Below are 11,537 nucleotides of genomic sequence, written 5' to 3' on the forward strand. Positions count from 1 at the left end.
GCTCTGGTGACCATAGCAGCTGTAAGCCGTGGTGACCCGGCAGACAACAACAAGGGGGAGGACTAACCTCCTGCTGTGACGGAAAGTCCGTTGCAAAATGAAGCCCAAACCATAGATATCTAATAAACGAACATGAAAAATCAATTCATTCATCAAATCAACATTAACATATTCCGTAGAACCTTCACAAAACTTTGAATTCAAAAATACATGACATGTAGTGAATTTAAAATAAAATGAAGCAGGCTTATAAAAATAACGTTGAACTTGTAAACGCAGTGAAATGGGTGATCACAATATTTATTTGCTTCAGTAATTGCACAGCAAAAATAAATTAAATTTACTTAATAACGTCATATAGCATTATAAATACTTTTCAATTAATTCACCAACACAAATATATATAAACCTACAATGAGCAGTTTGTCATTAATTCACACGCAGTCATATATCAATAAATGCTGAGGCGCTCCAAATTAATAGTTCTTTCACTTTCGTTTTTATTAAGTATCACAGTTTCACAAAATCTAAAATGCAAAGCCAATGATGGAGTAGCAGACGCAGATTGGTAAGTTTTGAGATAAGAGTTGACAGTTTAGATTTCAAATAAAATAAAATACAATAAAGCAATCAAAGTTTTCCTGCTTTTCAACACAAACCATATCTCCTTATATCAATAAACTCATACGTTGAAAATTAAAAAAAATTAATTACTTGCACTGCTTCTAAACAAATCTTAACTGTTAATACATTTTTTCATGTTCATTAATTTCATATCAAACTGCTTGAAAGCAAAACACATAAACACGATGCAGGCAACCAAAGCAATGTACATAGGGCTATATTATACAAAGGACCAACACAAGCTAATGGTAAAGTGCTCCTTTCAACAGCACCTGGAAATTGGGCTGATGGAGCAGCACCGCTTGCCAATCAAGCAGGACATTCATTTGCAGCATCATTAACAGGTGTTGTAGCAAATGCTCAAGATATAACGTTTCTTGCGTACAACAATGTTCCGCCAGCAGTACCAAACGTACAAACAAAATCTAACAGCAAAGGTAGAAAATTTAAGAATTCACAAAATATATATAAAATTTCATGCAGTGTATGATGCAGGAGTCATTATTGTAAGCACCGCTGCTAGAGCAAATGAAGGAAGATGGATAGTACATACTGTTCCAGGATTTCCGGCAGCAAAAACAGGTTACAGCTGGCCAGCAGCTGAAACTGCTAAAGGACATTTACTAATCTGCATGACTATCGCAGAAACACAAATCAACGCAATAGGTTGGTCAATAACCATAACTATACTGTAAATAATTCTGAAATCATTGCAGCTTCATATTAAAAATAATTCTGACTAAAATTATTATAAAAACTTAGAAAAATATTCTCAGGACATTGAAAATAATCAGAAAAAAGTTTTACCAAAGAACGTATAGTAAAGAACTTTAATTTGCATAATTTCTTAAAAAAATAAATGTTAGCATTAAATGATGTTAACATTAATATTCAGTTCACATCTTTTCATTTAGCCTCATCATTAATTCGAGCAGAGCCATTTGTGTATTACAATGATATTCCTGAATCAGAAATTGCAGGAATGGGAGATTTTAAAAAATTAGCAGAAGGACAAACTGCTACCTTGCCACCATATACGATCAAGCAATCAATTAAAATTACAGCTGCAGCTCCTATAGACGTTCATATTTACAGTAAATCTGCTAAATCCAGATATGGTATGTAAATCAAAACATGCAATTTGTTTCTCATGTTTAATGTAATTTATTTATTATATTTCTTTGCTAATAGCGGTAAGTACATAACAAACATTGTCATAAAATTATATAATTAAAATTTATTAACAAGAATTATTTATTAATATTTAGCAACAATATTCATTTATAGAAAATGCAAAATGTATTTCCAATGATAAAGAAGTCTTACCTTTTCAATATAATTCGAACTAATCTTGTTGGGCAATTTATGATCACTAAAAGAATATCACTGTATTTTAAATGCAATTCAAATCATTATTACATATTAGATCAACAATTAAATTTACCAGAAAAGCAGATCAGAATGCAATTTAAATTTTAGAATTTTACAAGAAAGTCATTTTAAAAAAACTCAAGAAAACTATAAAGGTGTGGTCAAGAAGAGACAATAAATTGAAAGGAGACTGTAGAGTTTCACAAAGGAATATTCGTTTAATTAAAAGTCCAGCTCAAATTGGTGATCATGCCACTAATATTGAAGCAGATCAATCAAATTGGATTGTTTCAGAACCTGGAAATATATTTTGTTTCACAGATAAGCCATATGCTGTAACTATTTTAAAAGTAAAATAATTTTCATATTATTATTCAGTTGTAATTTAGAAAAGTCAAGCAGCTGAACCTGCTATGGCAGTTTGCATTGACCAAAATGCAATTTTTGCTCGATTTGATGCCATTGCTGCCCAAGTTGAAAATTGTCCACAATGAAAAGCAGTAAGAAATTATAAAGTAATATCGTGGAATATTTCAAACTAAAGTACCAACTGCCTTATTTTTGCTGCTTTTTCTGTGATTGTATGAATCATAGTTTTTCTACTGACAGATTTCTATTCTCATTATAGTTTTGTTGCACAAACTGTGTTTATACGTAAAGTTTTATAGAGTTTTGTAAAAAGCATAAGCTCAATTTTTTAAGACATTATTAAAGTTGCAATAAATTACAGAAATGTGCACTGTATTTTAAAATAATTGAGTTGCTTATTTAATTTCACAATTACAAAAGGAATGCATCGGTTGATATTGGAAACAGCAAAATCAGAACTAAAAATACTAATTCTGTAAAATTTAAAAGCATGAAAACATTTCAAAAGTTAAAAGTATTTTTTGAAATGTAAGTTTAAAGAACATTATTACAATACTAACTGGTTGAAGAAAAACATGTCATCAACAAACATTTTAGTGCCATTCATTCAAATTTATTCAAATTCATGAAAGTGGAATCAAATATTTTCAATCAAGAAATTTCTGCCAAACAAGTAATTGGCAATCATGTATAAAAAATAGCTTGAAGGAAACAGTATTTAATTCTCAGTATAACAGCTATTAATATCATTGAAAAAGAATATTAATCACTGATAAAATAATGTTGGGATAAAAGTAAGCATAATAAAAATAATTTCAAATATGAAAGCAGCACTATGTACCGCAAGAATAAAATATAATTTGAAATTAAATCAAGTCACTTTATAAAAACAATATTGAAATAAAGTGAAATGAGACTCACAATTTCAGAATTTATTTATTTGAATTTTTCCCAGTACAGCTTAATTGCATTTACATAGCCACTTTCTTTAAGGTCATAAATATTTTTCATTCATTTTATTCACACAAACAGATATGTGTATTTATATATGTAAGGGAGAAGGAGATTATCATTAATTCATGCACAAATAAATGTTTCAAAATGCTGACATTAGTTCTGATGCTTTTGCTACAATCAGACATTACAATTTCACAAAACTCCAAATGCAAAAACAAAGCTGGTGCAAGAGATGCAGACTGGTAAGTTTCATTATCAATGATACCATTTCAAAGACAAAAAAGATAAAAAAATTGTTACACAACATTCATTAAAATTAATTACAATTTGTGAAGTATTTTCATTTTTTCATGCTGAAAATAAAACTGACAAACTAATTTAAAACTGCATAAAAGTTTGATTGAAACTGCACAGCTCAACCGTTCTTCTAATAAAGTCTAAAAAAATTTCATTCCGCTTGTTTTTCAGTTTATTCCTTCCATAATCTATAAAAAACAGAACTACTAAAAATAATACAATATGTCAAAACACGTATAGGGTAATATTATACAAAGGTCCTGCACAGAACACTGGTAAATTACTTGCATCAGATGTCCCTGGCAATTGGGACGATGGAGCACGTGATGTAGCACAAGCAAATGGACATTCTTTTGCAGCTACACTGACTGATGTAGTAGCAAACAACAATAATGATGTAAAGTTCCTTGCATACAACAACGTTCCTCCAGGAATACCAAATGTGAAAACAAAATCTAACGGCAAAGGTAGAAAATGTTGAAATTTAAATGTTTTACAATTACCTATCTTTTATTCTGAACAGGAATTATTATAATCCGCACAACAGCTGGGCAAAATGACGGCGCGTGGATTGTACATACAGTTCCAGGATTTCCAAAAGCAAGAACAGGCTACAGCTGGCCTGCAGCTGAAATTGCAAAAGGACATTTACTAATTTGCATGACCATCGCAAAAACCCAGATCAACGCAATAGGTTAGTCTTCAGCAAAATCTCAATTGATATTTCATATAATTTAAGCAACACAGCTTTTCTTAAACTAAAAATAATTCTGATTTAATTATTAGAATAACTTTGAAAGATAATGTCAAAACATTCAAGCAATAGTATACTGAAAATGGTTATATCAGAACTTCCAATTGCATTATTTTAATTAACAAATGCATATTAGCATTAAATGCTGTAAAAAGTTTTACATTGTTTACATTTTTTCATTTAGCCGCATCATTATTTCATGCTGAACCATTTGTATATTACAATGATATCCCAGAAACAGAAACAGCAGGAATGCCAGATTTCAAAAAATTAGCAGAAGGACAAATTCCTAGTACGCCACCATTCACTATCAACCGATCAATAAAACTGACGGGTGCAGGCGCTGTACCTGTTCATATCTACAGTAAATCAGCTAAATCGAGATATGGTAAGTAAGTGAAACCATTTTTAATAATTTGAAGTCAATTTTTCATAACTTTCGTTATTTTTTTAATCATGTTTTGACAAAAAATTTTTTCAACATCAGCAGTATGCACAATATAAAACAGTGAACGCAACAGATCTATAAATGCAATTCATTAAATGCCTAGAATGACTCTAATAATCAGTAGCATCTTGACATAAAACCCTAAAAGGTAGAAATTTTAGGGTTTTTTTTAAATTGAATAACATGTTTTTTTGAGGTGATTTCAACTAATGCTCAAAAATCTTTAACTTAATAGTTGATTGCCGAATGCAAATTTCATGAAAGCAGCGTATTTAATCATTAACAAATTTTTCTGAGAAAGCAGCCACAATAAATTTACAAATGTCTTTTTAGAAATGTACAGGAAAGTTATATTAAGAGGACTGAAAAAAACCATAAAGGTTTGGTCTAGAAGAGACAATAAATTGAAAGGAGACTGTAGAGTTTTAGAAAGAAGCATTCGTTTAATTAAAAGTCCCGTTGAAATTGCTGGCCACCCTACTAATATTGAGGCTGACGAATCAAATTGGATTGTTTCAGAACCTGGAAATATATTTTGCTTCATGGATAAACCATATGCTGTAACTATACTAAAAGTAAAATAATTTTCATGTTTTCATTCTTTTGTAATTTAGAAAAGTCAAGCTACAGAACCTGCGCTGGCTGCTTGTTTTGACCAAGCTGCAATTTTTGCTAGATTTAATACTATTGCTGCTCAAGTTGAAAACTGTCCACAATGAAAAGCTGTATGAAATTGTAATCCAAATTTTTACCTAATTTGAAAGTAACATCTGCTGCAATAAACAGCTGTTTTATTGTAAACGGATTTGAAATTTTTTATTAATATTAGTTTTATCTTCTTAGAAATCAGTTCACTTTAAAATGCAGTGCAGTAAAGAAACGTTTTGTTTCACGTCTCCACATTCTTATGTTTTATGATTCAGTTAAATAATGGACCTATTGAAATGAACAGAATTGAACGGTAGAGATTCATTGTAATGCATGCGTTATTTTTTCAAACAAGATCTTCACGTTTGATAATGCTTAGCTGCTGCGAAATGCTGGCATATTGCTTGACTGAGTAATACATTGCTCTGTTTTGATGGACTACTAAGTGTCACATTCAGAATGAGTAGCCTAGTTGTTGCAGTTGAGTAACACAGAGATTCTAACCTCTGACATATATGAAAGGTACGTTAAGAATTTTTAGTGGAAAACCGTAATGAGAAGTGTAACAAATGATAGCGCATAGATATTTTTTGAGAATTTCTACTTTATATTATGTTCCGTTAAATGTTTTACAAGTTTCTGAATTTTGCTTATAAAAATGAGATTTTTGGCGGCTTTGCTAATGTTATATATTACTGTACTATTTTTAGATGGAAATATTACTTTAAGTTTTTGAAATCGTCGAACAGCTGATTATTAATAATTTCATGAAAATCCTAGTTGTCAAACATATTGATTACATTAATTTTCATTAGTCAGTTTTACGCAGTTTTATGAAATTCTGTTTTAAAGATTAAAACGTTAAATTGCAGCAACAACTGTTATGACATTAGGCACGGACAGAATAAATTATATTACTGAGTTTTTAAAAAATATCTATAAATAATATCTAAAAACGTTCAAACGTCAAGCATTCCCTCCATAGATAGAAACTTATAAGAATAACATCATATCATGGAAAAGCATAAATAATCCACCGTTCACTAAGCAAATTATATCTCAGATACTAAAAGATTTCTATCCGCATTATCGTTGTGTTCCATAAGCAAGCTTTACTCATAATATTTTATAAAAGTTATTACAAAGCATTGCTAAGCTTTGTTATTTGACATAAAAGTTGCAAAAAATCACAGAACTAAAGAATATGAATTAACATAATTTTTAAATTACAGATTTAGTTTTACATTTTTGAAATAAATATGCTGACTGAAATTAAAATCACTAAATAAAAAATGAAAAAATTAATCCATAATTTTTGAAATATAAAATAATTAGCTACGTCTTTGTTGCTGGAGGCAGTATGTTCAAAAAGTAGAACGTTTATGTTGCTTGAAGAAAAGAAGTATACTGATATTTATTTACACTTGCGTAATTTCATGAAAGTGGGATGAAACATCCAGAATCACATAATGTTAGCCACAAAGAAACGTGCAAGAATGCCTAAAAATCAGCTCAATAAAAAGTAATAGCGAAAACATAATATAACTCATACAAATACCAATAGCAAAATAAATATCACGGATAAAATGCCTTTAAATAAGAAAAATAAAAATTATTTTAACAATGAAAATAACATTATGTACTGAAACGGTAAAATAAAATTGCATCAAGCCAATCTTCAAAAATAATATTGAAATCAAATGCAGTAAACTTTACAATTGCAATACTTGTTTATTTGAGTATTTACGCAATGCAGCTTAATTGCATTTTCAAAATCATTCTCATTGTGCTACAAATATTTTTCAATCACCACATTTATACAAATATATATATATGTAAGAGGTAAGTAATTTATCAATACTTGATGCACAAACACATGTTATGAAATGTTGACACCAGTTTTTGTGCTTCTGCTACTACCAAATATCACAAATTCGCAAAATTCGAGATGCAAAAATACAAATGGTGCAGGAAACGCAGATTGGTAAGCTTTATTATCACTGGAACCAATTCATACACAAAACATAATAAATATAATTATCCATTAAAATCATTATGAAAAATTTGTTTGTAATTTGTGAAATTTCCATATTTCTTATTGCTGTTAATAAAACTAACGGCTAACAAATTATACAAAAAAACAGTAACTAAAAGAAATTTAATGAAATTCATGAAATTTCATAATTTACAATAACATGTCGAATTGGCCGTGCACACTCACACAAACAAATATGTAAATTACTTGACAGGGTTTTCCAGAAATAAAAACTTCTATAGATTCTTTGAAACTACCCAGATCAACTGTCTTTGCAATAAATAAATTTTTATAGTTTATTTCTTGCTATGTTTATAAAAACAGAATTCATAAGCATAATACAGAAAAGAAAAACACATATAGGGCTATATTATACAAAGGGCCTTCACAAGACAGGGGTAAATTCCTGGCCTCAGATGCCCCTGACAATTGGGTAAATGGTGCAGCAGCCGTTACTGATAGGGCTGGACATTCATTTGCAGTAACACTGAACGATGTAGTCGGAAACAACGCTGATGTAAAATTTTTTGCATACAACAACATTCCTCCAGGAATACCAAATGTGAAAACAAAATCTAACGGCAAAGGTAGAAAATATTCAAATTTATATGTTTTACAATTACCTATCTTTTTTTCGGAAGCAGGAGTCATTATGATCAGCACTGCAGTTGGTGTAAATGACGGAGCATGGATTGTGCATACAGTTCCAGGATTTCCAGCAGCAAAAACAGGCTACAGCTGGCCTGCAGCTGAAATTGCAAAAGGACATTTATTGATTTGCATGACTATTGCAGAAACCCAGATCAACGCAATAGGTTAGTCTGCAGCAAAATCTCAAGTAATATTTCAAATAATTCAAGCAGCAACGCTTCTTTTAAACTGAAAATAATTCTGATTTAATCATTAGAAAAACCTTGAAAGATAATATTAGAATATTTAAATAAAAGTATTCTGAAAATAGCTATATTAAAACATTAACAGAAAAGAACTTCCAATTGCATTCACTTAATTAAAAAAATGCACATTAGCATTAAATGCAGTAAAAGGTATTGCATTGATTACATTTTTGTCATTTAGCTGCGTCATTATTTCGTGCTGAACCATTTGTATATTACAATGATATCCCAGAAACAGAAACAGCAGGAATGCCAGATTTCAAAAAGTTAGCAGAAGGACAAATTCCTACTATGCCACCATTCACTATCAGCCGATCAATAAAACTGACGGGTGCAGGTGCCGTATCTGTTCAAATCTTCAGTAAATCAGCTAAATCTCGATATGGTAAGTACGTGAAAACTGCTTTAATAATTAAAAGTCAATTGTTCATATTTTTGTGACTTTCTTTTATCATTTTTGATAAACAGTTCTTTTTACAACAACAGTATGTACAATATAAATCACTGAACGGCACAGATTTATAAATGCAATTCATTAAATGCTTAGAATGACGTCAAATGATCAGCTGCATCTTCACATATCAACCGAAAAAGTAGAAACTTCAGGGTTTTCTTTTTAAAATGTAAGAACATACGTATTCCATTTTTGAGGTGATTTATCAAAAGTTCTACAATTTCTAACTTGCAATAATTGATGAATGATTGCCAAATGGAAATTTTATCATATTAACATATTTAAGCATTAACTAATTTTTCTGAGAAAGCAACCACAATAAATTTACAAATGTCCTTTTAGAAATGTACAGGAAAGTTATATTAAGAGGACTGAAGAAGACCATAAAGGTTTGGTCTAGAAGAGACAATAAATTAAAAGGAGACTGTAGAGTTTTAGAAAGGAATATTCGTTTAATTAAAAGCCCAGCTCAAATTGGTGATCATGCCACTAATATTGAGGCTGACGAATCGAATTGGATTGTTTCAGAACCTGGAAATATATTTTGCTTTATGGATAAGCCATATGCTGTAACTATACTAAAAGTATAATAATTTTCATGTTTTCATTCTATTGGAATTTAGAAAAGTCAAGCGACAGAACCTGCGCTGGCAGCTTGTTTCGACCAAGCTGCAATTTTTGCTAGATTTAATACTATTGCTGCTCAAGTTGAAAACTGCCCACAGTGAATAGCTGTGTGGAATTGAAAAGTAAAATTTTGCATTATTTGGAAGTAAAATTGGATAAACTAAACTGCTGTTTTATAGTAAACTCATTTGAAATCTTTTCATGAATAGCAGTTGTAATTTATCTTCTTAGAAATGAGTTTACTTTAAAATAGAGCACGGTAAAGGAACATTTTGTTATACGTTTTCTCATTTTGAAATCATTTCATGTTGAAATTGAAGTGTTGTAAACAAATGTTATGCTGCGTTTCCTCACATTTATAATTTGAGTTGAATTATAGATCCACGAATATGAGCTGGTATAAAATTCATAATAATGCATGTCAGATATTTGCAGACTATATTTAGACGTTAGATTATCCTCAGCTGCTGAGAAATGCCGGTACACTGCTGTATTGCGCCATTAATGATTCCCCTTTGATAATCTATTATGTGAAATATTCGTATCGTGCAGCCCATCTGCTGAAGTTGTGCATCAGCGAGATGCTAATTTTATGTTTGGGGTGTGCGTCAAGAATTTTTTGGAAGTAACTGCAATGACAATTGTAGTAGGTGATAACGTATAGACATTCTTTGAAAATCTTTGCTTTTTGTTACGTTCCATTTAATATTTTACCAATAATGCCTCAGAATTAATCTTATGCAGATGAGATATACCTAACACTTCACAATTCTTATATAATGCAGTGATATTTATTGTATAAAAATAATTTTTACTCTTGTCTATTATGTTGCAAATGTAAGCAATGACGTTCCATTTTTATACTACATGGCTTGTTGAGCTTTCTTACGCCAAATTTTGGGCATTGCAACAGTAAAAATATTTGGTTATATAATTTTTCTAAATGCCTGATAATTAAGTTTTATTTTGAGAATTAAGATTTATAAATGAGTATAGCAGTAATTTCTATTTACAGAGGTCATTGAAAATGGTTATTAAAAATGTGCCATTTTGTTAGAAATGCCACTCATTTTATACGAACAAAATATTTCCTGTACTTTTTGTGGAAAGTCAGGTAAATCATTCTGTATTGTGACTAATGAAATAATGGTCATCTTGATTTATAATATGCGTGTCACAGTATTTTTATGTCACACATTATTTTTAGAAGTAGATGATACAATTGATTTTGTAAATGCTGATAAGTACAACAGGTGTCAATGAAAGGATTTAAAATTTTTTCTATAGAAATCAACTTTATTTGAAAACTTATAATTTGTTCAATTCTTCTTTAAAGATACCAAAGAAGCTTGCATAACTGCAATGGAATAAAATTTTGATTAATTTACTATAAGGCGATGCATACTTTACCAATAACTTATAATTATTTTGATTTTTGAAAATTTAATTGTCTATATATTTTACGATAATTATCATGATGCGTTTTATATATGTTCAATAGCATTGCTGTTTTCTGCGTCATGGTGCGTGCATTAGATCTCTATCAGAATGTATTGTTACTTATATGATCGCCTTAGTACAATACCCATTTATGAGTAACCTTTTTTTTCATGATCTACATACCTACATGCTAATCTCATCCATGAATCATGTTATAAAGATTATGCAGCTTTGCTTTTGGGGAACGACGGTTCCTGGTACAACGATCTACTCTATCTGATCTTGTTATGATGATATGTGTTACCTTTAAATTAGACTGTTCACACTTTATCACATGGTAATTCATACCTAATCTGTGAGAATGTAACCCGAATTCCAAAACTTTTGGTATATCTGATATATAAAACCCTACTTCTCGCCAAATTGAAAATTACATCAAGCCATCCTTATAGAAAATGAAACTGGTATCTTTATATTTGTTCATCTGAACATTATGGTATTGACACTTATTAGGTTTTGACAATGACTCTATACGGCTTCATAAATATTTTCAATCTCCACATTCACTTCAACCACACACACGCGCACAGATATATAAATAATCATATATACATATA

At 30.2% G+C, this 11,537-nt stretch overlaps 2 protein-coding genes across 2 annotated transcripts; both read left to right on the top strand.

The window, feature by feature from the left end:
* The first annotated feature begins 236 nt into the window (after positions 1–236).
* Positions 237–5,539, top strand: Tsp_12242 (deoxyribonuclease II superfamily). Its single transcript, XM_003367190.1, has 9 exons — positions 237–312; positions 816–1,061; positions 1,108–1,290; positions 1,539–1,742; positions 3,876–4,085; positions 4,208–4,312; positions 4,557–4,760; positions 5,250–5,395; positions 5,435–5,539. The coding sequence occupies exons 1-9, from the start codon at positions 237–239 to the stop codon at positions 5,537–5,539; spliced, it is 1,479 nt and encodes a 492-aa protein (XP_003367238.1).
* Positions 5,540–7,416: 1,877 nt separating this feature from the next.
* Tsp_12243 (deoxyribonuclease II superfamily) lies at positions 7,417–9,581 on the top strand. The gene is made up of 5 exons (XM_003367191.1): positions 7,417–7,452; positions 7,799–8,318; positions 8,581–8,784; positions 9,196–9,437; positions 9,477–9,581. Exons 1-5 carry the CDS (start codon positions 7,417–7,419, stop codon positions 9,579–9,581), a joined length of 1,107 nt encoding a protein of 368 aa, XP_003367239.1.
* Positions 9,582–11,537: the final 1,956 nt, after the last annotated feature.

The sequence above is a fragment of the Trichinella spiralis genome (genome assembly GCF_000181795.1).
Source record: "Trichinella spiralis strain ISS 195 chromosome Unknown Scfld4697, whole genome shotgun sequence".
Lineage (NCBI taxonomy): Eukaryota > Metazoa > Nematoda > Enoplea > Trichinellida > Trichinellidae > Trichinella > Trichinella spiralis.